The following is a 26085-nucleotide window of genomic DNA, read 5'->3' on the forward strand; positions in this document are numbered from 1 at the left end:
AACTTTCTATTGTTCCTGAATGGAAGGTTCGAATCTTGAGTGTAATATCTTTTAATTCAAACTTTTTTAAAAGCCTTAGCGTGGTAGAGCAGTTAATGTGTACACAATTTACATTTGCATTATGTGTATAGTATAGTTAAAGTTCTATTACTTTTTTAACATAGCCATTACTATGACATGTTACAAGAAGCAGTGTGACTCATGTTATGAGTTTAACAAAAGATCACAGAAAAGTTACCTTAACTTCTTAACGAATTATTTTGTTCAATTTGTCGTTAATCCTGACCCACCTCCAATGATCATGAACAAGTAACTCAGATGTAATATATACAACATGACAGGTACACTGTGACAGTTCGTCCTTAAAATTACCAAGTACAGTACACAAAATAACAGTAATTTGACCATTTCCATTCCATAACAGAAACCTATGCTTTGTCTCTATTTATTAATTATTAATCATATGTATACATACCTCACAACAGCCACATTAATCCTCCTACTTGATGGAAACAGTTATTCGTTGATGTAATGAACATAAACCATTTGCATTATTACAACGCAGATAGCTTGTAATTATATAACTACAGAACAGCATTGGCAAAGTTGAGAATGCTGTCATGCGTAACAGAAGTTTGGACACAATATAAAAGATAAAACCACTGATTTGAAGCGCTATCTTGATATAGTCTTTCAATGTATACAATATAAAGTTTTGTTAAACAATTAGTCGTAACACAAAGTGTTTTGATCTTATTTGTTATTTCCGATATCCTGTTACGTATGGCGGTGTTCTCAACTTGGTAATGCTATTCGGTAAAACTGTATAGGTTTAATGAATATTCACTATTTCTTTTGTCGTAACACAAATAGTTTATGTTCATAACGTCAACGGATAGTTATTTCCATCCACTGAGAGGTTTAACGGTGGATTCAGAATTGATGGCAACTGAACAAGAGCGTTTGTTAGCAACTTATGATAACTTGTCTGATATGATTTTACATCTCCAGGCCATAATTCTATATAAGTTTTTAAGCCATGTATTTCATCAAATATAAGTCATTATTGCCCTTGAAACACCATTTGTAACCAGCCAAGAGCAGGCACGTGCGCTGTCGTGTTTTAGCAACAAAGCCTACGGTACAATCTATAATATCATTCCATAATTCCAAAGTTAAAACTATATATATAAAGACTACGATGCAAAGAAACTAAACCTATTACAGTAAACTTCAGCAAATGACCGTATGTCATGTTATGATTGACAAATATCATGATAGATGTGTTATTTGTAGATATTTTAAAACCATCCAATATCGAAAAGCATGATTTGTTGACTTATTTGCTTGGGAGATATCTATAACTACATATGTATACATTGTAAGCTGATATCGAAGTTGTATTTCCTCAGTTACCTCCTGGCGTTTAAGACACCCAACATCCATGACCAGTTATGAAAACCGGAACATATGCAGCTTAGTAATTGTTTGGCTATGCTAATTTACATTGATTTTTTTATACTTCTTTCATACAATGCATTGAACAAACATTGAAACATCATTATCAAAGGTGCATATTTGTAATTGCCAGTTAATATTCTCTTTAATAAGCAAACCAATTAGCAAGAGACATTATCGTCTTTATTAAAAGAATGTTAAGCACATTGTGATGAAAACTTTTCTTCTTTTTCGAAGTATTCAAGACCATGACGTTGACCGATGTTTAATCTCACATTAGCATTATCCATTCGTAAACATTAAATATCACAAGACCGATATGTTAAATTATGTTTAATAAGCGTAAACGGTCTGATGATAAGGTAAACTACGTGGTGGCAAGATATACTGTCTGATGATAAGAAACTGTCAGATGATAAGATTTACTGTCTGACGATAATTGATATTGATTATCATGAAATTCATCAGATTAATGCACATTCTTATCTATATTTTGAAATCGAATCTAATCAGGTGACTCCCAGCTTTAACGCACCTGGCAAATCTAGTTTGATACAGTTTACTTGGTGTTTAACTTGGGAAAATGAAATTTGCTAATCGCGTGTGTGTGTTGTTTCATGTACAATCGATTAAGCAAACCTTTACTTTTGCAATGGCCTATGTACAGTTTGTTTGAAACCGTATTTAAAAAAACTAATTATCTTTATTGATTTTTAAAGCGTTTTCATCAATCATTTCCTTGTGTTATTGTGAAGCGTCCAAGGCTATCCGATGGCGAGAACGGGTTTGGGATGTGGTTTACGACTAATGAAGAGGAAAAGGAGAATAAACAATATATTTTGACGAAGGACTTCAAAAATGGATAAGGGGACATTAGTAAGTACAAGTATACATATATCCTTATTCACGCTATTTGGTCCCGCCCCTTAGGCCCGAAGAGGCGGAAAACCACAATTTATGCAAAATTATTTCTGCTCTGCCAGACGAAGGTTCAGATCACACTTAACCAAAGCATCTCAACAGAAGAAAATGGTCGTGGTTTTAAATATCTTCCTCATACATAGAAAAATCTATTCACAAGTATTCAAAATGATGATTCTATCCACAATGTAAGTATTTTGTACTCCACTGTAATGCTTACAGCACAATCATTTTCATCTATACAGATATTTTTACTACTATAGCTCTCAACTGTAGCAAGTCTGCATCCTTGGTAGTAACGAATGTTGTCCTCATAGGATTCGTTGGTGATGCTAAGGGCATAAATTTCGAAGCCAACATTACTCATTTACCCGATTCATTTACCCTAAGTTATTGGTGCAATAATGCGCGTGCAGGAAACCCCTCACAACTGATTCGGTGATTTTATACGCCGAGCCGGAAATACAAATTTTGCCGGGGACATGTGCAAAACATATACATTAACAAATGCGAAAAAAGCTACCTGAAGTCTGCAAAAATGGCGATGCCAAAAACCGCCTGATTATACTTCTAAAAGCACAAGGCAAAAAGATTATCCCAAATACTACAAAATTCCCATTAATTGCTACTTTACGTGGCGTAAATGTAGAGATCTCGTAAACTTCATCCAGCAACACAGTCGGTAGTAAAACCATAAACACAAATAATAGGATATTAACTGTTAGGAAAGCTAGTAGGCGAAAATAATATCAAGAGAACAAGATGGAGAGATACACTTACCAAACATGCAATATACTTTTCATAATTTACGATTCAGATTATCTAGAGAAAGAAAGCCATTTTTCTATAGTATTTTATTCTACATTTACTTTGAAAGATGATCTCCATCTGTCTTTTGAACAATCTTTGAGATTTCAAATGGTAGACACTACTGGTGACGTAACCTGAATTACACGAATGAAACCATTCGAATGGAGCACAGTTCAGAATATATGTATATCTATTTGTTGTTCTTTTAAGAATTATTAGATAAATGCAAAGGATTAAATGTATTATGAGAAAAGTGCATCTCCCGATCTGGATTGTAGCGGTTCTTTAGGTCAATTTTGGTTTTCTGCAGTCGCTCCCGAGGTTTCAAAATTTAGGTCTTTAGGCTCCTAGAAGGACAAAACAGCTGCAGTGTGCAGTTTAATTTATTATTGGGCTCTACTGTAACTTATCTAACTGTATATTAACAGATGATATTCACTAGTATATCTTTTGTACAATCTTCAATAATACAGGCATTGCTGGAGGACTGTCCACGAGGTTTTCGTAATCTGCATGTCACGCTTTACTTCAATTTGAGAGTGGCAGGGTATAAACATATACTTGACGTTTACGAAATTTAAAGATCTACGAGATTCGTATCTCCCCATCTAGATTTGGACTTTTCTTTTGATCAAGTTGGATCTTCTGATTCGTCTGTTAGATTTAAAGATTAGAACCTTAGCGTCACTGACGAGTCCAAGAAGGACGAAACATCTGTATGATGGAGTGTAATGCACTGTTAATCTCTACTAAATCTTATTTAAATATTATCAAACGGTGCTATTCATTTGTGCGTCCTTTGTGCAATCTTCTCCGGTAACCTCTTAACGTTTAAGACACCTAGCATCGGTGACCAGTCAAAAAGCGTCGAAACACAAATGTATATTTCAAATTTGTGATATTTGGTGATGATTTATGAAAAATATCGTTGAATTTTACTATGAATTCTAGAGTGACTTTGAAATTGTTGATCTCAAAACCCTACCACGATGTCAACTATGTCATTACAAAATAATGATCACAGGCACTATTGTGTTAAACGTCATATAAAGCACACAACTTTGGCTTCTATAGACACAAACATAAGTAAGAAAGTAGTAAAATAAAAGAGATCAAAATTTAAGTTGGAATTCATTTTCATTATATCATGTCCTACTTCTGGACAAACTTGTGTTTCGTTTCATACATCCTTGAAATGTGAAATTGCTGGCATTTGCCAATTTGTTGCCCGATCATCCATCCAAAAACTCCATTTGAACGACAAGAAAACATGGGACCACACCAATTTAAACGGCAATATTAGCGAAATGAATAAAAATTCTAATTCTAAATGAAAAATACGTGTATACTACAGCTAAAAAGTGTTGATCTGTAAGTATACATTCTTATCAAGTAAAAGCAATACACAGATGTATTCCTCGTTAGGAACGCTTCTTAGAAGTAATGATCTTATGTTTACACAAATAAATAAAACCACATAGCACATAACACGACCCGTCGGAGAGACTACATCCGGGCCGATCACTACTAATCCATCCATTAGTGATGTAAACTGAGACTCTCTGGGGATGGAGTCTCATCCTCTGTTTCCCCGCCCTAGTTACACTCAAAATAACTCTATACGACACCATACAAACAAAGAGTATGAAAACGAACGACGATTTTGCTGTACTTTTCGCTTTTACAATATGAGGATTTATAAATGAAAAGAATGACATCAACACCAAAAAATTATGCTAGAACATATAGTCGCCACCTTCTCCGTTTGTCCGTCCGTCCTTTCGTGACTGGAGCATAACTTTGCCCACAGTTAAGCAAGGACATTAGTCGTGCTAGATGGATGTGCAGTATACTAAATTCTGGGCCATTTACCTCTCACTTAGAGAGCTACTGCCCTTTGCGAAAACTTCGTGTCCGAAACATAATTTGACTTGCATTTAAACTAAGATATTGAAACTTAGTATATACATTGATCATACTAAGACGATGTACAATGTACTAAAATCAGGGCCTGCAACCCCTAAATTACAGAGTTATCGCCCTTTGTTAAGAGTTTGTGTCAGTAGCATTACTCTGCCTGCATTTAGACTAGGATATCGTTACGTGATGGACACATCAGTCATGCAAAACCATGGTGCAGTGTAGCAAAGTCAATGCCCATGTATAACAGAATTATTGTCCTTTGTTAAACTTTTGCGTCATGGTAATAATCTGGTGTTACTCAGTAAACAATGTAGCTTATAATCTTGTTTAATATGCTAACGAACGGCACAAATGCGCACCCAACTTAGCTTTACGTACCATTATCTGAAGCATAGTTTGATAGATATACACATTATTTAAATGAACATGTGTGTTATATTACAACTAATTGAGACCTTCTATTCTTGGTTAATAGACTAGGGAATGGAACAAAGCGCATGCTTCTAAATGATTGCCCGAGGTACAACTAAAGTTACTCCACGACGATAAATAACAACAGAAAATGATTAATGAATCAGTTTGTACAATAAAATCATGTTCCTATTCGTCATTCGGTTTTTGTTTTCTTATTTTTACTTTTCATTTTTGTTTTTAAGTTGTTTTTTCTGCCGATTATCGAATGCATTTTCTACCGCAATGGTTGTTACTAAAACAAAGTAGCAGGCATCTGTTTTCTATTACTTATTCTGGAAAACTACTGAACTGGTTTTAATAAAATTTTACAAAAACCGTCCATCGTTAAAGGAACACTTAAGATGTAAATCATATGGTCCCCAACCCCAAGGGGACTGAGGGCCAGGTCCAAAAACATTTTCTCCTCAAATCCCAGGTATGTTAGAATCAAGTACTCTTAATGGATGGAGGAAAAGCCTTCAGATGCTTAAACAAAACCTGTAAAATTTCATGACCGAAGGATATCGCATTTCCCCCTGGGGAGAGGGAAAAGTTTACTAAAGTTTATATTGGAAAAAAACTTTTTTTAACATTATTTGTTTATTTTCTATCAGAAATATTTCAAACCTTGTTAGAATTATTAGTTTAATGAGATGCACATACTGACGTCAGCTAACCACTTGTGTCTATTGTGCGGGGTCAAAAATGGATCAAATAGGTTTAAATTTCGAAAAAGATATCCTCAAATCCCAGGTATGATAGAATCAAGTGCTCTTCATGAATGAAACCTTTGTATGCTTTACCAAATTAGTAAATTTCAAGACCCATATCATATTATATATATATTATATCATATGTTAACATTATTTGTTTATATTCTATTGGAAATAGTTGAAATCTGGTTACAATTATTTTATTAGGCAGAGATGACAGTTTAATTAGATGCACATATCGACCACCTCTAACCCCCCTGGTTGTTTGCCTGGGACAAAAATGGGTCAATTAGACTGAAATTTCAAAACTCTTTTTCGCAATACTACGATATTGTAGAACCAAATACTATTCATGGATGGAAGTGTCTTACGGTGCTTTATAAACATTTTATCATGACCCAGGATCTCACATTTCCCACGGGGAGGGGGTAAAATGTATTAATCTTATATAGCAAAATTACATTTTTAAACATAATTTGTCTATTTTCTCTCAGAAAAAGTTGTTTCTTGTTTAGATTATTTATTAGTATAAGCTATAAGTTTAATAAGATGCACATATTGACCTTGACTGACCCCAGGGGATGATTACAGAGGCCAAAAATGGGTCAAATTGACAGAACTTTCTATTGTTCCTGAATGGAAGGTTCGAATCTTGAGTGTAATATCTTTTAATTCAAACTTTTTTAAAAGCCTTAGCGTGGTAGAGCAGTTAATGTGTACACAATTTACATTTGCATTATGTGTATAGTATAGTTAAAGTTCTATTACTTTTTTAACATAGCCATTACTATGACATGTTACAAGAAGCAGTGTGACTCATGTTATGAAATTATATTGATTTAAACCCTCGAGTTTAACAAAAGATCACAGAAAAGTTACCTTAACTTCTTAACGAATTATTTTGTTCAATTTGTCGTTAATCCTGACCCACCTCCAATGATCATGAACAAGTAACTCAGATGTAATATATACAACATGACAGGTACACTGTGACAGTTCGTCCTTAAAATTACCAAGTACAGTACACAAAATAACAGTAATTTGACCATTTCCATTCCATAACAGAAACCTATGCTTTGTCTCTATTTATTAATTATTAATCATATGTATACATACCTCACAACAGCCACATTAATCCTCCTACTTGATGGAAACAGTTATTCGTTGATGTAATGAACATAAACCATTTGCATTATTACAACGCAGATAGCTTGTAATTATATAACTACAGAACAGCATTGGCAAAGTTGAGAATGCTGTCATGCGTAACAGAAGTTTGGACACAATATAAAAGATAAAACCACTGATTTGAAGCGCTATCTTGATATAGTCTTTCAATGTATACAATATAAAGTTTTGTTAAACAATTAGTCGTAACACAAAGTGTTTTGATCTTATTTGTTATTTCCGATATCCTGTTACGTATGGCGGTGTTCTCAACTTGGTAATGCTATTCGGTAAAACTGTATAGGTTTAATGAATATTCACTATTTCTTTTGTCGTAACACAAATAGTTTATGTTCATAACGTCAACGGATAGTTATTTCCATCCACTGAGAGGTTTAACGGTGGATTCAGAATTGATGGCAACTGAACAAGAGCGTTTGTTAGCAACTTATGATAACTTGTCTGATATGATTTTACATCTCCAGGCCATAATTCTATATAAGTTTTTAAGCCATGTATTTCATCAAATATAAGTCATTATTGCCCTTGAAACACCATTTGTAACCAGCCAAGAGCAGGCACGTGCGCTGTCGTGTTTTAGTAACAAAGCCTACGGTACAATCTATAATATCATTCCATAATTCCAAAGTTAAAACTATATATATAAAGACTACGATGCAAAGAAACTAAACCTATTACAGTAAACTTCAGCAAATGACCGTATGTCATGTTATGATTGACAAATATCATGATAGATGTGTTATTTGTAGATATTTTGAAACCATCCAATATCGAAAAGCACGATTTGTTGACTTATTTGCTTGGAAGATATCTATATCTACATATGTATACATTGTAATCTGATATCGAAGTTGTATTTCCTCAGTTACCTCCTGGCGTTTAAGACACCCAACATCCATGACCAGTTATGAAAACCGGAACATATGCAGCTTAGTAATTGTTTGGCAATGCTAATTTACATTGATTTTTTTATACTTCTTTCATACAATGCATTGAAGAAACGTTGAAACATCATTATCAAAGGTGCATATTTGTAATTGCCAGTTAATATTCTCTTTTATAAGCAAACTAATTAGCAAGAGACATTATCATCTTTATTAAAAGAATGTTAAGCACATTGTGATGAAAACTTTTCTTCTTTTTCGAAGTATTCAAGACCATGACGTTGACCGATGTTTAACCTCACAATAACATTATCCGTTCGTAAACATAAAATATCACAAGACCGATATGTTAAATTATGTTTAATATTTGTTCAAGGATGGACCTTATGCGGTCACCCTAACATATAGCTAATCAGTGACTAGCAAGATAACGAATAAGGCTATACATTCTCTATATATACTAGTATCTATGTAATTAAATACTCTGTGCGAAGTTATCATAAGTACCAGACTCTTTGGTATTCTACAGCTACCATGACGCCGCCTGAAGTATTGCTCGGAGTATTAACATGCATTCGGCTCTTCGTGTGCGTTGCCGCTGGTGATGGAGCTGAGGGGTTCGAGATGTGGTTTACGACTAACAAAGAGGAAATGGAAAATAAACCAATTTATTTTGACAACGCACTTCCTAAATGGATCAGGGGGACTATAGTAAGTACAAGTATTAATATATCCTTACTTCACTATTGGTGAATATAATCGATTCCAGCTGGAATTTAGTAAACATTTTGCCATTGCGTGATTACGACTACATTTGGAACATTTTAACATTGCCACAACCTTTTTTCTTTGAGTTTGAGAGCTCGGCCATTGTAATTTCTCTTCCATTACATTCTGATGTCGCTAACATCGATAATCGTTTTTCCTCACATTCAGCATTGAAAAGAGGGTACTAGGATGCAAAACGTTCATTAATAATTTTATGAAATGCACGTTCCATCATAAAAAGATAATAGAAGTATGAACTAGACTACTACAGGTCATGTTCTCAAGTCGATAATGGTTATCATGTGATTAAATTAACTAAAATTTGATCTTTGTTGTGCCATTTTTAATTCAGCGACAGATCACCTCGTGACCGGATGTCCGAAATGTTAAACGTGTCTTTGAATACGATATAAATACTGATGTATTATGGATATCCGTCATTTATGGTACGTGTTTAGTTTATGTCACGTATATCAGATTCAAACTGTTATAACACGTATCAATTCTCTCTCGTTAGATCAGAAATGGCCCTGGGCAGTATGAGATGGGAAACCGAAAGTTCGTAAATGCACTAGATGGGTATGGTAAACTTTCTAGCTGGACTTTTATTGGAAATGGTTCTGCGTATTTCTCCACCAAATTCATTAAATCAAAGACCTACACAAAGTCAGCTACAGAAGATGATATTGCACCATTTCTAACATTTGACGTCGTAGATCCGCCATTTAACGAAGTTCAAAAGACGGAATCAGTACTGAATCAGCTTGACAATATGAACGTTAATGTCTATAAGCTCCTTGATGAGGGTAAACCCGTGTTCACAGCATTGTCAGATACATGGAAATTCTACGAATTTGACCAGTCGCTTACTACATTAAGGGCTGTAAAAGCGCCATTTCCTGAAAAGGAACCCGGCGGAAATGTTGGATTCATAAATACAATGTCATGTGCACATCCAGTCCTCGAGTACGGTACATCAGATACGTATTTCAATTTCTATAGTAGTTTAAGTTTGATTCCTGGTGTGAAGCACAGATTAACTCTTGTTCGGATAAAATCCGTCAATGACCGCCAAATTGTTGCACAATGGGAAACTGAAAAAGTCGCATATATGCATTCGTTCTCAGTCACACCAAATTACGTCATATTTTTTGTCTCTCCCTATTACGTTAACATGGAGGATCTACTTATTCATGGATCAGTAGTTGATGGAATGGATTGGCTTTCCAACGATAATACAACTGTTAATATCGTTAACACAAAAACTGGTCAAATCCACAACATAGATATCGCAAACGTGATGGCGTTACATCATATCAACGCGTTTGAATTCCCAGACGGAAGGATTGCTGTTGATGTAGCAGGTCACTCAAACCCCTTCTTTTCAAACGCTTTTAAGATGTCGACCATTCACAATGCCACAGCGCGCGCAAGCATTGAATACACTACTTTGGTCAGAAGGTATATTTTTGATTTAACGAGAAACAGTTACAGTGAACATAAATTCCAGGATTATGATAGATACCATTGTGCATCGAAATTAGAAGTACCTACAATTAACGAGAATTATCGTTCAAAATCCTATTGTTTTGTGTATGGGACTGTGTTCAACTATGATGGAAAAGACTTTGGTCATATACCTCTAGTGAAAAAAGACCTTTGTGGCAAAAAGAGAGATAAGGCATTATACATACCTAACCATTACCCTAGCGAGGCCTGGTTCATATCTTCGCCACCAGAGGTCACTACGTCGGAAGACGACGGTTATCTAGTATCTGTATTCCTTGAAGGAACAACGAAGAAAAGTTATATTGCACTGATTGACCCTAAAAACATGACGATTACACATAAGGCGATGCTTCCAACCGTTGTTCCATTTAATTTCCATGGTCGTTTCTTTCAGGACATTGTTTGATTAGCTTTATTATGTGAGCTTGAATGCATGTTTGAGCGGGATTTTTTTCGCGACAGCATCATGTTGATTTTGTAATTATAGGCCTATGGATTACCAATCTACTGTACATGTATCAATATTTTAATGGAGTTTTATGTGTTACGGTCAACTGAACTGGCCAACTTGCTTCATTTAAGTATTAACTATCTGATTATTTAACCTTATCACATTTGATAAGCTTAAAGTCAGGTTCGAAATACTTGAAATCGGACGGTTCCTTTGAGACACCGGTCATAACCATATGCTTATTCATGTTGAGTTTGTTATATAAAGTTATCTGAGGTAAGCTAAATGATGCATGCCAAGCTTTAATTCATTTGAATAAATTGATCTATTTCAGATGTATCCTAGGTTTTATCGATTTATGTTCTTTGCTGTACTCATGAGGCCTGAAGAATTTTTATTTATTATTCAACCACATTTGCGAAGCATGTTTTTACAACTTATATTAATCAACCTTAGTAACATAGAAGCAAGCGCACGACGACTCTAACTGTGGAAGGACACCAAGTAATCGGGGAAAGCCCCCTTAGTCGCGCAGGTGACCCCTTAACTTTTCACGTCCGTTCCGGGAATTGAACCCAATACGCCTCGGTGAAAGATGAATACGTTACCAATGCGCCATACGTCCAACAAATAAGACATATCAAGGACGAGCAGTTGTATAATGTAGTTGGAGTAATCATTTGACCATATTGAATGTCAATCAAGATAGAGTAATATTGAAATGTGTAATCTAACTGTGTGTCTCGTAAAATTACATGTACTATCGTTCTTTCCATGAAAACTCAGAATAGTGTATCTATTTTTTTAGCTTAAGCGGACAATTGTGGTCATTTCAATGAAACCTGAGAATAGTAATCAAACTGCTTGGTAACCCCATTTTTGAAAACATAATGTCGCGTGCATATATCTGTACATTTCAAATTTAAAGTAGGCCTTAAGTTTTAAGTCTTAAGACAACCAAAAAGTATATGCCTTTTTCTAAACGTGCTATGCCGTTTTCCTCCTTAATTTACCAATATTTAAGTTTGACCCATTATTAGGTTCCGTTGTACTTCGATGGTAACGGTTTTGGAAACATCAAATATATTAACAGATTATTCTTATTTTACTTCCTTAACCATCATCAGATAAGATCAATATGTATAGTGACCAGGCTAGAAAGACTTAACTTTTTAAAAAGTGCATGCACGTATAATCCTCAAAGTTCCAGGGTTGTTTCAAAGAAAGTGGTTTGCAGGTTCAGAAGACATGCATGGATTCATAAACGACAAACATCAAAAGACAGTACTTTAGAATCATTCATTTTCAAAAAAATCACTATTTCGATAACATCTGATTTTCGTGGCGGGTACAAATCAATAAAGTTATTTATACTATTTTTACAACTCATACATGTGAATCCGAGGACTGAGAGTACCATTGTAATCAGCGAAACCCGTCCGGACGAAAATTAAATATTCTGCTGGTGGTTGATTCCTGTATACCTTACCAACTATCGCTGAGAGGACAAGAAGACAACTCTATTTCAGACTTATTTAAGAATCATCTTATTAAATAGATCCCATTTGTTTTCTCCAACAAATCCACCTACTGATCATATAAACCTGTTACATAGAGATATCTTGTATCACTCGGGAAACATCAGTTGTATAACCAGTCGAAATATGACGAGTATTTACTATGTAGGATTCAAGACTAAAACAATGTCTGAAGCGTAACTTTTCTTTGTTAATCAATGTGTAATGATTCAGTATTAATTGATATTTTCAGTATTTTGAAATAATGCACAGAAAGAAATAATATTCGATAGGGACTTTTTTCAATCATACAAGTATTTTATAGTCTTATAAAATGCTCAATGATTGTACAAAAGACACACAAGTGAATAGCACCTTTTAATAATTAGAGTTTGATACAGCAGAGCCAAACAATGAAATAAACTGCGTCATACAGCTGTATCGTCCCTTTAGGACTCGTCAGTGATATTAGGGCCTACATTTTGAAGCCTCGAAGGCTAAGGAAAATCCAAAGTGATCAAAAGGAAAGTCAAAATTTAGACGAGGAGGTGCAGCAGCCACATGATTATATGAATTTCATAATTATTATCAGGATTCTGACTTTGGATAAATGGTGTTATCATACATTGTGCTTACTATGACTCTGAGTTGAATGCCTTATGACGACGATAAAGCAAAGTGGAAGCTAGAATCAGCCCTTTCATGACAGTGGTCTGTTAATTATTTCCATGCTCACTTGCTAACACGTTTTCTCCTTTCGACAGGTTAATGTTGAGCATCATTAATTTTCAAAAATGATTCTGGTTGAAGCCTTTAATTTGGTGGTAAGATCCACAAATTGGTATATTCCTGGGAACAAAATAACCATCTCTTGCAGACTTATTTATTCATTTATTTATCAAAATGGGCGTACAGAAAAGACAATATCGCAAGGGCCTTGTCAAATCCATCATTTTTACCTTAATACATATGATGGATTTGTTTTTTGTTAAAAATAATAAATGAAATTAGCATTTCTATCGTATATACATACTTTACAGAATCTTCTACATCTGCTACTTTCCTTTATCCTTTCTTACAACAAAACCAACTGGGACAACCTCCCACTTAGATCTGTGACAATCGTGAGTTGGATATCATTATTGTGATTGCAATTATTTCTACATGAGTTCAGCTTACTTCCCAGATTTTTTATACTTATGTTCATGACCCAGTTGATTCAATAACAGAAGGCTTTCTTAAACAATGTTGGCCCCTGATATAGAAACCTATAAACATGAAATATGCGAGTGGATGAAGATTATGGAAAATTTTACAGCAGCAATTATGATCTCAAAATCGATGAAATGATGGTAAAATGTGAACGAAAGAAAGATAGAGATCATAAAGAACGGTAAGACCATGTGTTTCGAAAGGGTAAGTGCTTCATCGACGACATCGGCCATTGATCAATCCACGTGAATAATGTCATGTTCTCAAATGAGACCGCGGTTTTCAAAAACGACACTCTTAAGCATACTAACACGTATCAGACACATAACATGTCATGTCACACAAGGCAACGGAATGGAATCTTCCTCCATGATATTATAGTGGCGTCAAAAATAGTAATTTTTCTAGTTGGTTTCGGTGTAACAAGTATCCGTTCTCAATGTCTAGATGGAAAATTAATCGGATTTTCTCTTCCACGCTTTGTTAGTTAAATTCAAACGTCGACTTTTTATTAAAATATCTTTCCGAATCCGTTATAATGGTATTCCGTGTATAATAATCAATGTTTTATAAGTGCAAAAAGTTCATATGTAAGCATTAAAACAAAAAAATCCGTAATATCCATCGCAAACTTTTTAGTAGTAGACCTTCTCTGTGCTCCTTTTGCAAAATCCTGCCAGCAGTCTTCCAATCGCTGTACTTTGATTTATCTCTCAAAAACCAGCTATAATTGAACACCAAACCGTTAGACCAACCAGTGTTGATAACAAATGTAAAAATGATATTTCCATAAAATTATATATTTTTCCATATTCGCCATTACAATAAATTAAGCATTTTCAACCCAGTTTTTAATGGTACCATGTTACAATAAGCTGCCATGACATGAAAAAAGAAAATATAATTAAAGACAAAATACATATTAAAAATTCACGTTGTACAGGCAAATCGCACTAAAAACGGTCAGACATTTTGCAAATATAGAGTAAATGCACCCCTCTCAATGACCCCGACCTCCCAACAACTTTGTTGTGAACTAATTGTGTGAGTATCATAACTCTAAAAAAAATGTGTTTGTTTTAACGAAATGCAAAAAACAAAAAGACATATCCTTTTCCTTTCTGGTAAAATTAACTCACGTTGCAAAAATAGCATTACCAGGTAGATGATATTCGCGAATTAAACGGAGAGAAATACAGAGTGCTCCCTCTTCTTGTTACACAAAGGATTATTCTAAATATATCTTGTGATATTCATGACCCAAATAGTTATCATATGTGTACCCGTTATAAAATGACTATCATCACACATATTTAGTTAGCGATAGCAATGAGGTGAATTTCGGGTCGATATTTGACTTCTGTGCATTTATTCCTGATCTGAAGGGGTCAGTTTGATAGTGATTAACACTCCTGACTGAAAAAGGCCTTCAGCTGTATCAAAATTATTCAAGGGCCTGTTCCCAATATCAGGACTATCAAGCAAGAGGTCGCTAACCGACAGACACACTCATAACACTAGGTTCAAGGTTATTATGAGGATGTTTCACATTCGTCATATCGTCATAGTGATCCAGTTGAGGACTTTCTTATTTCTTTTGCGATATGAAATTGGATGTGTTTGACATCAATTAACTTGGTTTGTTTGTCTGTTGGTTCCATCGCTGTATACCGTGTTCTCAGAGATTTCATTGCGATTTCGACGATGAAGCAGAAGACGCTTACTATTCTGGAACACTTGGTCTTATTATCCTTGTTTATTTTTCAGAAGTCTTCGTGTAAATCTTTTTTTTTATCATATTTCGTATTATAAGTGAAAACAAGGTATACAACAGCGGAACCAACAGGCAAACTAACGAGCATCAAATACGTCCAGCTTCATGTCACACTAAGAAATAGAATATTTCTCAATGATATTACTATGACGACCATACGACGTAATCGTATACATCTGCATACAGCAGGATCAAGAGATAAGGACTTTTGCTTAAGGAGGTCCGGGTTATAATCGTTTTATGTATTATTTTTCGATGACATTGTTTGGATATGAGTAAGTAAAGATATTTTCTGACAAAGGTTTTTTCTTCTCTCAATTTATTCATTCCTTATCACACGTCTCTCGACTACTGCAACGCCACAACGGAGATCTGTAAATACTTCAGCTGGTGAAGGAAAATGAGTGTATTAACTAAGGAAAAATACTTTAAATCATTGTGTTAAAATTACCGCTACCAAATTGTTGTATGGTCTAAATAAAAAGAAAGTAAATGCTAACATTCCCGTGCGCCACTGAAATTTCTTTGTAATCGGAATTAAAATTGAAGTTGACAAAATTAATTAATCTCACATAATGTAACTTTTCCCGTTACGTTCCTTTAACAGTTTAACAATAATACATTTTCAGCATTATTGGGTGCTTGCAAAGGAAAACTTATGTCAAATCATGAAATTGCCTCTGTTCAATCAACTGCATGAAATTGTTTCTGTTCAGTCAACTGTATGAAATTATCTCTGTTCCCGATATGACGGGAGTTCATAAGGAATGATTTTTTTTCAACATCCGCGAGATCATACGGGGCGTATTCGATACGTGTCATGACAAATCTGACCAGAACGCAATGACAATATGTTGACATGCTCTCATGAATGACGAAACGTACGTGTCTGCCTTTGGCTGCTGTATTGTATTTAGAAGATATTTCAAGGTTTAACGTTGATTACCAAATACATTGCATGAAATTAAAAAGATACTAGGAATTCGATCTATATATCACGTGAAATTCAGCATCGTAGAATGTGTCAAAAAATTGTAAATTCATATATTTGGCGACGGTGGTTATGACGTTACGCTCTACAACAAGAACAGTGCCTTTCGTGTTGGCCGGAATATGTTTAGAAAGAAATCGTATCTTATATTCCATTCTGTAATAGGTAATCGCATGGAAAAGACAATAAAAACATTTCTTTCTACGTCGAGAAGTTGATAAATATATTTCTTAGTTTGGCACGAGTACACAAACAAGATAGGTACAAGCTCACGATATGTTCACACATGTTACTTCGCGGGTGTTTAAACACCGTGTGTCTCTATCCTGTAGTATGTGCTTGAATCGTGAAGAAACATTAATTTAGTGTCATGCTCCATTGGTTAGCCGGGTTACGAGTGTACCCGCGGTATCCCTTACCCTGGGATGTGGAGCCGCTCCAATCAACAATGTTACATTATCACAACGAAGGTTTTTAACATAGCTGTTAGCACAGGCCCTCTGTACCTTTAATACACAATACATGCCAATACAAATACACTTATTCATATTGTATAATGTCAAAACCAATTTCGCTGATCTAATATACAAAAACAGCACGAACGACGTTCTATGTAGGTCAGATTACATGTAATCATTTACACTGATTGCTAGCACTACACGATCTATAGTGTCTGGCGTACTGTGCTATAAATAGCTCCGTACATGTGTGAGGGTATAAGTGTATAATAATACAACCGTCGTAGAAGCGTTATACCAGTTAAAACTCTACTCATGCGACCTGCTTGACGGGTTCCCATTTTTCTCCCTATCGAAATGTTGTCCTCGTCGAATACTGTACGACGAACTGTATATCAGTTCGTCCGGACCCTATCGTCAACCTGTTGTAAACAAAGTCCGGAGCTCAAGGTCGCCAGTACAGAAAACAGAAACATGGTAAGCTACATATGTTATATCAGCGATCGTTTGTTTACAAACAAGCCCATTGTTTGACCGCTGTTCTAGACAAGGGGATAAATGATGTAACGTGCATACCTTAAATGAGTTCTAAACAGCTGTGTGATATAGGTGGTATATATTATATCTGAAATACTTTCGCACAAATGGGTATTATTGTACGATAATGTATTCTTCATCAGTAAGAGTCTATGTTATCCAGAAATATAATCTACTCCATGTAATTTAACCTGTCCAATCGTCAAACATACTTTCTTCCTCTTCGAGGTACAACTTAACGCATAAGTCTTGCCTGTTTGAATTACCACGTTACACCGACGTTTTACCTGTTTGAATTACCAAGTCACACAGACGTTTTATCTGTTTGAATTATCACGTCATACAGACGCTCTATCTATTCTTACCTGTTTGAATTACCAAGTCACACAGACGTTTTATCTGTTTGAATTATCACGTCATACAGACGCTCTATCTGTTCTTACCTGTTTGAATTACCACGTTACACAGACGTTTACCTGTTCTTACCTGTTTGAATTACCACGTTACGCAGACGTTTACCTGTTTGAATTACCACGTTACACAGACGTTTTACCTGTTTGAATAACCACGTCACACAGACGTTCTATCTGTTCTTACCTGTTTGAATTACCACGTTACACAGACGTTTTATCTGTTTTTACCTGTTTGAATTACCACGTTACACAGACAATTTATCTGTTTTTGCCTGTTTGAATTACCACGTTACACAGACGTTTTACCTGTTTGAATTACCACGTCAAATAGACGTTTTACCTGTTTGAACTACCACGTCACACAGACGTTCTATCTGTTCTTATCTGTTTGAAGTACCACGTTACACAGACGTTTATCTGTTTGAATTACCACGTCACACAGACGTTTTACCTGTTTGAATAATCAAGTCACACAGACGTTCTATCTGTTCTTGCCTGTTTGAATTACCACGTTACACAGACCTGTTTGTACCGCTATGTACGGCGAGGACGTCAGAGAGACGTTTTACCTATTCGAATGACCTAAGGACGACTTTTAACTGTTCCATTTACCAATATATGTGCCTGTTCATATGAGGACGTAAGAAAGAAGTTTAACCTATTCGAATGACGACGCAAGATCGACTTTTATGATTACCTCGGTGTGAAACATATGCATGTTATCCAACGGATACTGTACTTGCTTGAGTGACCGTGTCACTCACACGTTTTACCTATTCAAGTAATCGTGTCCAGACGCTAATTGAAACGGCTCATTCCCCGAACACCAACTCTGCCAACTTGAAAGGAGGGTGTTTATAAAGGGAATCCTTTGATGTTAAAGTTATAGTCTGTTTCAACTAAGAATGTCAACTTGTCCTTGTAAATAGGATACGTACATATCAATAAGGAAATAGGTAAAGTTTTTTTTTTTTGTTTTACATATATAAATGTAACACATTTTTTAGTATATTAAGTATTACAAAATAGTTATTAATTATTAGTATTTAAAATTGTTATTTATTATTTCAATGATTATCATATAAGGTTATATTTAATTGATAAATGAAATTTAGTAAGTCACAATGATACACTGATGTCTGTTATTAAATTGTATTTGTATTACATATATATAATGTTGAAACATTATCCACATCTTAGCATTAAATAAAGTATGATCTAATATAAATAGTAAACCCCTAAATGAAGCGGAATTAGCACTATGTATGACAATACATTATCCATTTATCTAGATATTATGTCCTTTTACAACCTGTGATAATCAAGTAATCCATACGTCCAGAAAACACAAAACACTCTATCCAAGATGCAGAAGCTCGGATGCTGATCACAGTCTGGTAACGGTCCTTCAAGGTGGCCAGGCGTCTGTCAATGTTGGCGTATTTCTTCTTCCGGGGTTGAATGGTGCCTCCTGCGTCTCTCTGAATCCGGCTGATGTCGTTCATGTTCTGTATGTCCTTAAACGTCTGGATGATGGTGTAGATGTTGGGGTGGGCATGCAGTACCTTCTTAAGTTTTCCGTGCCAAGCTTCCAGATGGTTGGTAGTCCGGGGTCCCTCGGTTGAGAAGTGGTTCCAGGTGGTACGATCTCCCTCTATCCATTGTGTGCAGCTACCTCAAAATCGACGAAGGCTGTAGTGGGTCGGAATGGAATGTCGAAGTGTGCCATGTGATCCTGGAGAAGGGTGAAGAAACGGCTGTAGATTGCCTGGCTCTTTCCGGGAAGTAATGCGTATACGACTGGTGTCATGATGCCTTCATTCTGTACATGGACGCTGTAAATCTGATGAAACATTGTTGGACAGTTGTAGAAAGTTCCGTCACAGAAGAAGGTGTCAGATGCTGCAAGTTCGGCCAGGTTCTCCGACGAAGCGAATGCAATCATCCTGTTGTTCTGTTCACCGTCGTCAAAGAGGAGAAATGGTTCGCCTGTAGATGCTTCTGTCCATCTTCCATCCAAGGTGATGTCGGCCAAAGTCTTTGGTAGTGGAGGAGTCTGCTTGCGGCGAGCACGGTAAAGAGACGATTTCGCTGTGTAGAATGTTGGTAGTCGCTGGACCACGGCCTTGGAAGTGTCATCCCAGTCGTTGTCTCGGAGTTGATTGAGCTCTTCCTCAAAGATGGACGGAATAGGCTGGACCGATTATACGCATTTGTTGGTGATCTGGTTCATGATCTGTTTGGCTACAACACTGGCTGGGTCTGAGGCGTGGGTGTGTGGATTTCTTCCGAAGTTAGCTGGTATGTTGTCGATTGTCGAGAGTGATGCTGAGCAGCCTGAGGTCGAACATCTCCAGAATGTCCTGCTGCCGTTCTTTCGAATCTGTCTGAAGATGAATCCATTATGTGAAAGGTTCTGTCCGCCTCTTCTGTTGGTGATGAACTTAACGTTGATCTGAGCATTAGCCATACTGTCCTTGTATCAAACAACAAAGATAATAATATCGCTCAAATTAAACACAATTTACAGAAAAACTGAGAGAAAATACAACATTAACTAATATATGACAAAAGTTACAATTTACACAAAAACTGAAAGAAAATACAAGATTTAACTAATATTTGACAAAAGTTACAATTTACACAAAAACTGAAAGAAAATACTAGATTAACTTGTATATATATGACAAGAGTTATGATTTGACAATATATATCTGTGACAAAAGTACAGTAATAAATCAAGCAATGATTGAGATATTGATCTTTCAAAGTGCAGATTGAAATATGATAATTTCCCAAAATGAACTTGGCTTTTATACATTTCCCACTGAATAGCCTGGGATTTAAACAGATTTAACACAGATATTTGATTCCTTTATTTTACAGTTATTAACAGTTTTCAGTTTTCTGAACAGTTATCAGAATCAGAACTTAATCATCTGTTTTACCTGTTTTCTGAACAGTTATCAGAATTTACCCGTGCAAGTTACCTGTACTACAATTCTAAAACCGCTTATAATCCACTATTATCACAGTTGACCTCCTATGTTAACATGTTGTCATATACAGAGTTGGTGTTCGGGGAAGACCCCATTGAAACGACGGCCGTCTACCTACACTAATTAATGACTAAGTCTGAATAGTGATTTAGCTGTCGATGGTCTCGCTTGACTGACGTTTTTCTGCACCAGGCGTGTTACATATACACACCTGTGTATATTACTTATATGCATGTCCATCATGGTACAACAGATATAATGTCTGTCTAGATGAACAATATTGATCGTTAAATACGTAACATTACAACCACATATATGTGCTATCTATACATACAATATTATGGATGTTACACCAAGTTTCCGATGAGTGACTGAAATTTCCGTTTTCTGAAACATATGTAACCGGCCTAACGGTCTTAAATATCTTTACTTTTGTCTGTTACTTGTTTACACAAAACGGAAGGAGTAATGTATTAACACTTAAGCAATTTAAATTTAGCTTGCTGGTTATAATGACGGGCTAACATTAGAGTGTAATTCAGGGCATCAAGAAAATAAAACTGTGCCAATAGATTTTTGTTGGCAGCCCTGAATACTTGACACTGTGCCAATAACGTAATGTTGTGCGTTAGTTTAGCGAAAGGCAAATCTAACACTAGCACGGTTATTCAATTATATACCCTAATTTACGCAAGTAAAATATATCTGACATATAAATGAGGCATAACCATCATTTTAGTTAAATTAATTAAAGCGATATTTCTAAAATCGCACGTTTTAAATTTCGCTGAAATACACTAATTTCAAAGCTTTCGGCGCTCAAGAGGGATAGGGCCTTTTTTTAGACTTCGCTGTTACTTGGTAATTACGACATTAAAAGAATGTGCTTCGTATGGCACCATACATCAAGCGACATTGGATTGCAGCATGTCGTCACTTGTCGACAATGAAGTTTATTAGTCCTGCATTACTTCACCCGTAAAATATCTATAGTCAGTTAGAATAAATTGCTACTAATTAGCATGGAAAGCTTTGTGACAAGTATTGAGGGAAACGTATATATATCTTATCAAAATAGCATTAATAAGGTTTTATTATTATTTTTTTTAATGTCCATTTTTGTAAAACAAAAACCTGAAGTTCCCGTCATAATCATGGCAAGGAACATTCGTTTTTAATTTTTGATTGAAAGTCTAAAAAATGCATCCGCCTCTTTTTTGAAATGATAAGATACATACAATTGAACGCAGTTCTGGACCCCACGATGTTTAGTATTTACTACAATGTGCTGTGTTAATGAATACATATGCCTTTTGTATCATCCCTTTATAACAATAAATGGTAGCAATGAATCTGTTAACAAAACTTCAGTTCAATTTGTTCTGTAATATTCAGAAATGTAATGTAATAAAATCAGTTACTTGTCAATTACAAAGGTGTTCTTATTACTCACATTGAGAGTATAAATATTGTTCTCACTTGCAGGTTGGCCCTGCTCCAGGTATTGGGAGGATCAGTGATGGTGGATTTACCTCCCCTGACACAGTATCCAAACAGACAACAGAAGGTAATGATCGACTGAAACATTTTTTTTCTTTTTTAAATGAATCGAATAAAACCAAACGATTTCTTTCAGATTCTAGCTTTCTATCAATAAAATGTGATGTATATTTCAAGACTACTAGAAATTGTCTTTCATGAATTTTATAACCCTCACTCCAATCTCATAGCAACCGTTGAGTTTTGACAGTCTCTCACTCCTCCAGTTCAGAAAACAGGGATATGTGAACATATTGCAAGTGTATTAAGATCTATCCTGGCATGTTTACGATATTTTTCGACGTTTCGAAGAGCTGTCACCATTCGATAAAATGGCACCCCACTATGAGGTATATTTACACAGAGAAGTGCAATTTTATATAGTATTGATCTAATACCTCAACACTCCACACTCCTTCATAAAGAAAAGAATACACTGTTAATTTGCTTTGAGATCCCTTTTCACATAGCATGTGAAAACTTCTCATGCCTCTGTGGTCTAGAAGCGTTCCTGTTTGAATTGCCTTAAATGATGGTGGATATTCCTGTTTTCTGTCCATAGGTCTTCATGTAAAGATATCGCTATAAAGTGTACGGCATGCCGTAAACTGTCCCTAAACTTCATCAAACATCGTTAAATCGTCATATTTAAGTTAGTCAGAAAACCATCTGTCATTGGAATCAGGCGCTGAATCTCTTTAAACAAGACTTCAAAGCAATATATCATATCAAAACGGCAAGTACGTGATCATCTTTATTGTAGTGTTAGCACGATCAGTTGGTAACTCGCCTGGGGGCTATTTCACATCCTTATCTTGTAAAACTTTGCAGTTAGGATATAAAACTCCCGGTTCACAATTTTGAGGAAACAACAGTTTGGAACCTTTGTAAACATGGCATTGATTGTCTCAACTCGAAAAAAAAGTCGGCGTTGATTGGCTCAGTGAATTAGAAGACCATTTCTATGTTCTCTTACTGTTTTTTGGCGAATTATAAATCATAATTACCTGTGTCTGTTCCATATTGTAGTTTTCCCTAAAACGTGGCCGGTTTGGGATGCAAAATGTGAGCGGGTGACCTTCTTGAACATGGACTGTAGCACCATGGACACAACGACATCGTTGAGTATGTTTGAACTCAAAGTGAAATGTGACGTGGAACAGTTGATGCCGGAGTGTGTCTACATTCAGCAGCTAAATCGTGACGTGTACACAACTAAACTGATATCACTCATGTCGAAGCTCGGCTACGACAGTCACAATTTTCTGGGGGATCAGGTGGGGCAGGCGACATTCTACAAGAATCAACAAACAAGAAACAAAGATAAATGAATAATGTTAACAAGAGATGAACTAACATTTTGTATATCAACTATATAAACAAGTGTCATGCCTGTATTACAATGTTTAAAATATCTGGTGTTTTGGCTTAAATGACTATCAGTTGATATTCAACAGAATTTCCGAAATAAGTCTCCTTTTTACACCTTTTTTCCAAAGTTCCAGAAAAATCCCAAACACTGAATTAAAATGAACTGACAATGTTTACATATCTATATATTTAGAAGGGAAACTTCTTATTTTCCCGTCATCTTCGCCGATGCTGTATATTTTTAAGGTTTTTGTAAACCGTAACAGAAATCACTGAAGGAATTTCATAGATATTCAGGTCAATACTCGTCCTGTGTATGGACAACTTTACGTGGAGAGTTTATAAAGAAATGGTCTTTCGTTGGGGAAATGTTAGTATTTTCTGTTTTAAACTGATATTTGTGTATTCGCCAAACTTGTTTACATAATGGGGATAGCCAATTCGAATATCCCGTATTAGTTATTCAGTCATAATACATTTTTTGTGCCCAAGGCTACAATTTATTATTATTATTATTGTGTTAATACATTGTACCATATTATGTTAATATGTTTCCATTTCGAAATGTCATTAGTTTCTTAAAATCTTGTTTTCTTTTAATGTTTATCTATGTTATTGACGGAGAATTAGTACATATTGTTTACCTCGCACTCAGCATTTGCCTTTATAATACATCCAACCCGTATACATCATACGTGATTTAAGGACCTGGCCCCATTTTCGTGAATCTTTCTTAACTTAAGGAAACTGTAACTTACAAAGAAAAGAATTGCGTAAGTTAATTAAATCTTAAGACTAAAAGACGTTTTCTTAACTTATGAAATGCTTTCCTATGAGCAATTAAAAGCCAAGAAAAAATTCCTAAGTTAAGGAAGATTCATGAAATTGGGGTCTTGGATTGAGAATTGATGCCAGGCCCTTCCGAGATTCTTCTGCCGTTTTAACTGCACCACGAAAAATCTATTTTATTTTCATTTCTAATTGATATTAACTCAAAACAACTTTAAAGGAATTCTGTGAAATAATAAAATGATATTGCTCTCATTTCTAGATTTTTCATGCTGACGTGTTTTGAGTTAACAGTAAATATTTAACAGTGTAGTTTTTCTGCAAGGAGAGACATGTTATCAACTATTTATTAGCACTTCTGTCAAATTCACAAATCGCACCCCAACGCTTGTGTTTGGCCTTCAAGATCTTCAATATGATATTAAAATGTATTAAAACGATGCAATATTGACCATTTTTAATTTCTATTACTAAAATAATAATATATGCACTATGTTGATATCGTGTTTGTGAGTTGACCGATGTTATAACCCGGATGATTAGTTAAATGAGGTTATAACTAACATCAAAAGAGATTACTTTTCGATGTCATCCAAACGTTTTACTGACAATGGTGGTATGACATTTTGAAATGCATGAAAAACAAAATCCGTATCTTCGAAGTTCGGTAAAGAATTGATATGAAACTTTCATCTTGACAATGTAAATGTAAATATGATACTCTTCTTAACCGTTTTCATCACATGTAAAATAATAAATATATATATATTCTGAGAGCACGATAAGATGTTTATATTGAAGTACGGTTATATATTTAATGTGACAAAATACTTATTCTTTTATAGAAATGAATATATTTGATAGCATGTGACGAGTAGAAATTTTCGTGCAGTTTTCATTTTGAAAATACCTGTTTGAATGAAAGAAATTTGAAAGGTTTCGTCTCGATTTTATCCTGATTATGATTGTTTCTAAAGGAAATAAACGGTTGTTAACAATAAAACGTGTTTTAGTTTTTAATTATAGAACAGTTTCTTATCATTATAGTGACAAAAGTTGAAGGGAGGTAAGTCTTAAATCTTATCCCAGTGTAGTCGTTGAATGTACCTAACAACCACTCATAAAATCATTTAATGTAAGGTTGTTATAAAACAGATGGATCATAACATTCACTGACAGAAACACAGTTTGCAAGAGTTAAAGGCAATTACAACTAGTACTTGACTGTGTCAGTCAAATGACATTTTTAACTTTGACAAGTTAGCATTACATCTCGCCTATCTTAATCAGGGGACATAATCCATGAACTCCCTCGTTGGGAAATAATCCTGAAAGCGGTTTATAGCTGAGTGTGGTGCAACAAAGAAGAAAGTTGTATAGGGAGTATAGATATGTATATATATTTAT

At 35.2% G+C, this 26085-nt stretch overlaps 2 protein-coding genes across 2 annotated transcripts; both read left to right on the forward strand.

Annotated features, from left to right (window-relative positions):
- Positions 1–8884: 8884 nt before the first annotated feature.
- On the forward strand, positions 8885–11033 carry LOC132560490 (retinoid isomerohydrolase-like). Its single transcript, XM_060225154.1, has 2 exons — positions 8885–9061; positions 9636–11033. The coding sequence occupies exons 1-2, from the start codon at positions 8885–8887 to the stop codon at positions 11031–11033; spliced, it is 1575 nt and encodes a 524-aa protein (XP_060081137.1).
- A 6268-nt stretch (positions 11034–17301) lies between these two features.
- On the forward strand, positions 17302–25681 carry LOC132560488 (uncharacterized). The gene is made up of 3 exons (XM_060225152.1): positions 17302–17507; positions 22465–22546; positions 23548–25681. The coding sequence occupies exons 1-3, from the start codon at positions 17388–17390 to the stop codon at positions 23847–23849; spliced, it is 504 nt and encodes a 167-aa protein (XP_060081135.1). The 5' UTR covers positions 17302–17387; the 3' UTR covers positions 23850–25681.
- The last annotated feature ends 404 nt before the right edge of the window (positions 25682–26085 follow it).

Source organism: Ylistrum balloti, unplaced genomic scaffold (assembly GCF_031769215.1).
Source record: "Ylistrum balloti isolate Yb309-2 unplaced genomic scaffold, AGI_CSIRO_Ybal_v1 Utg371070, whole genome shotgun sequence".
NCBI lineage: Eukaryota > Metazoa > Mollusca > Bivalvia > Pectinida > Pectinidae > Ylistrum > Ylistrum balloti.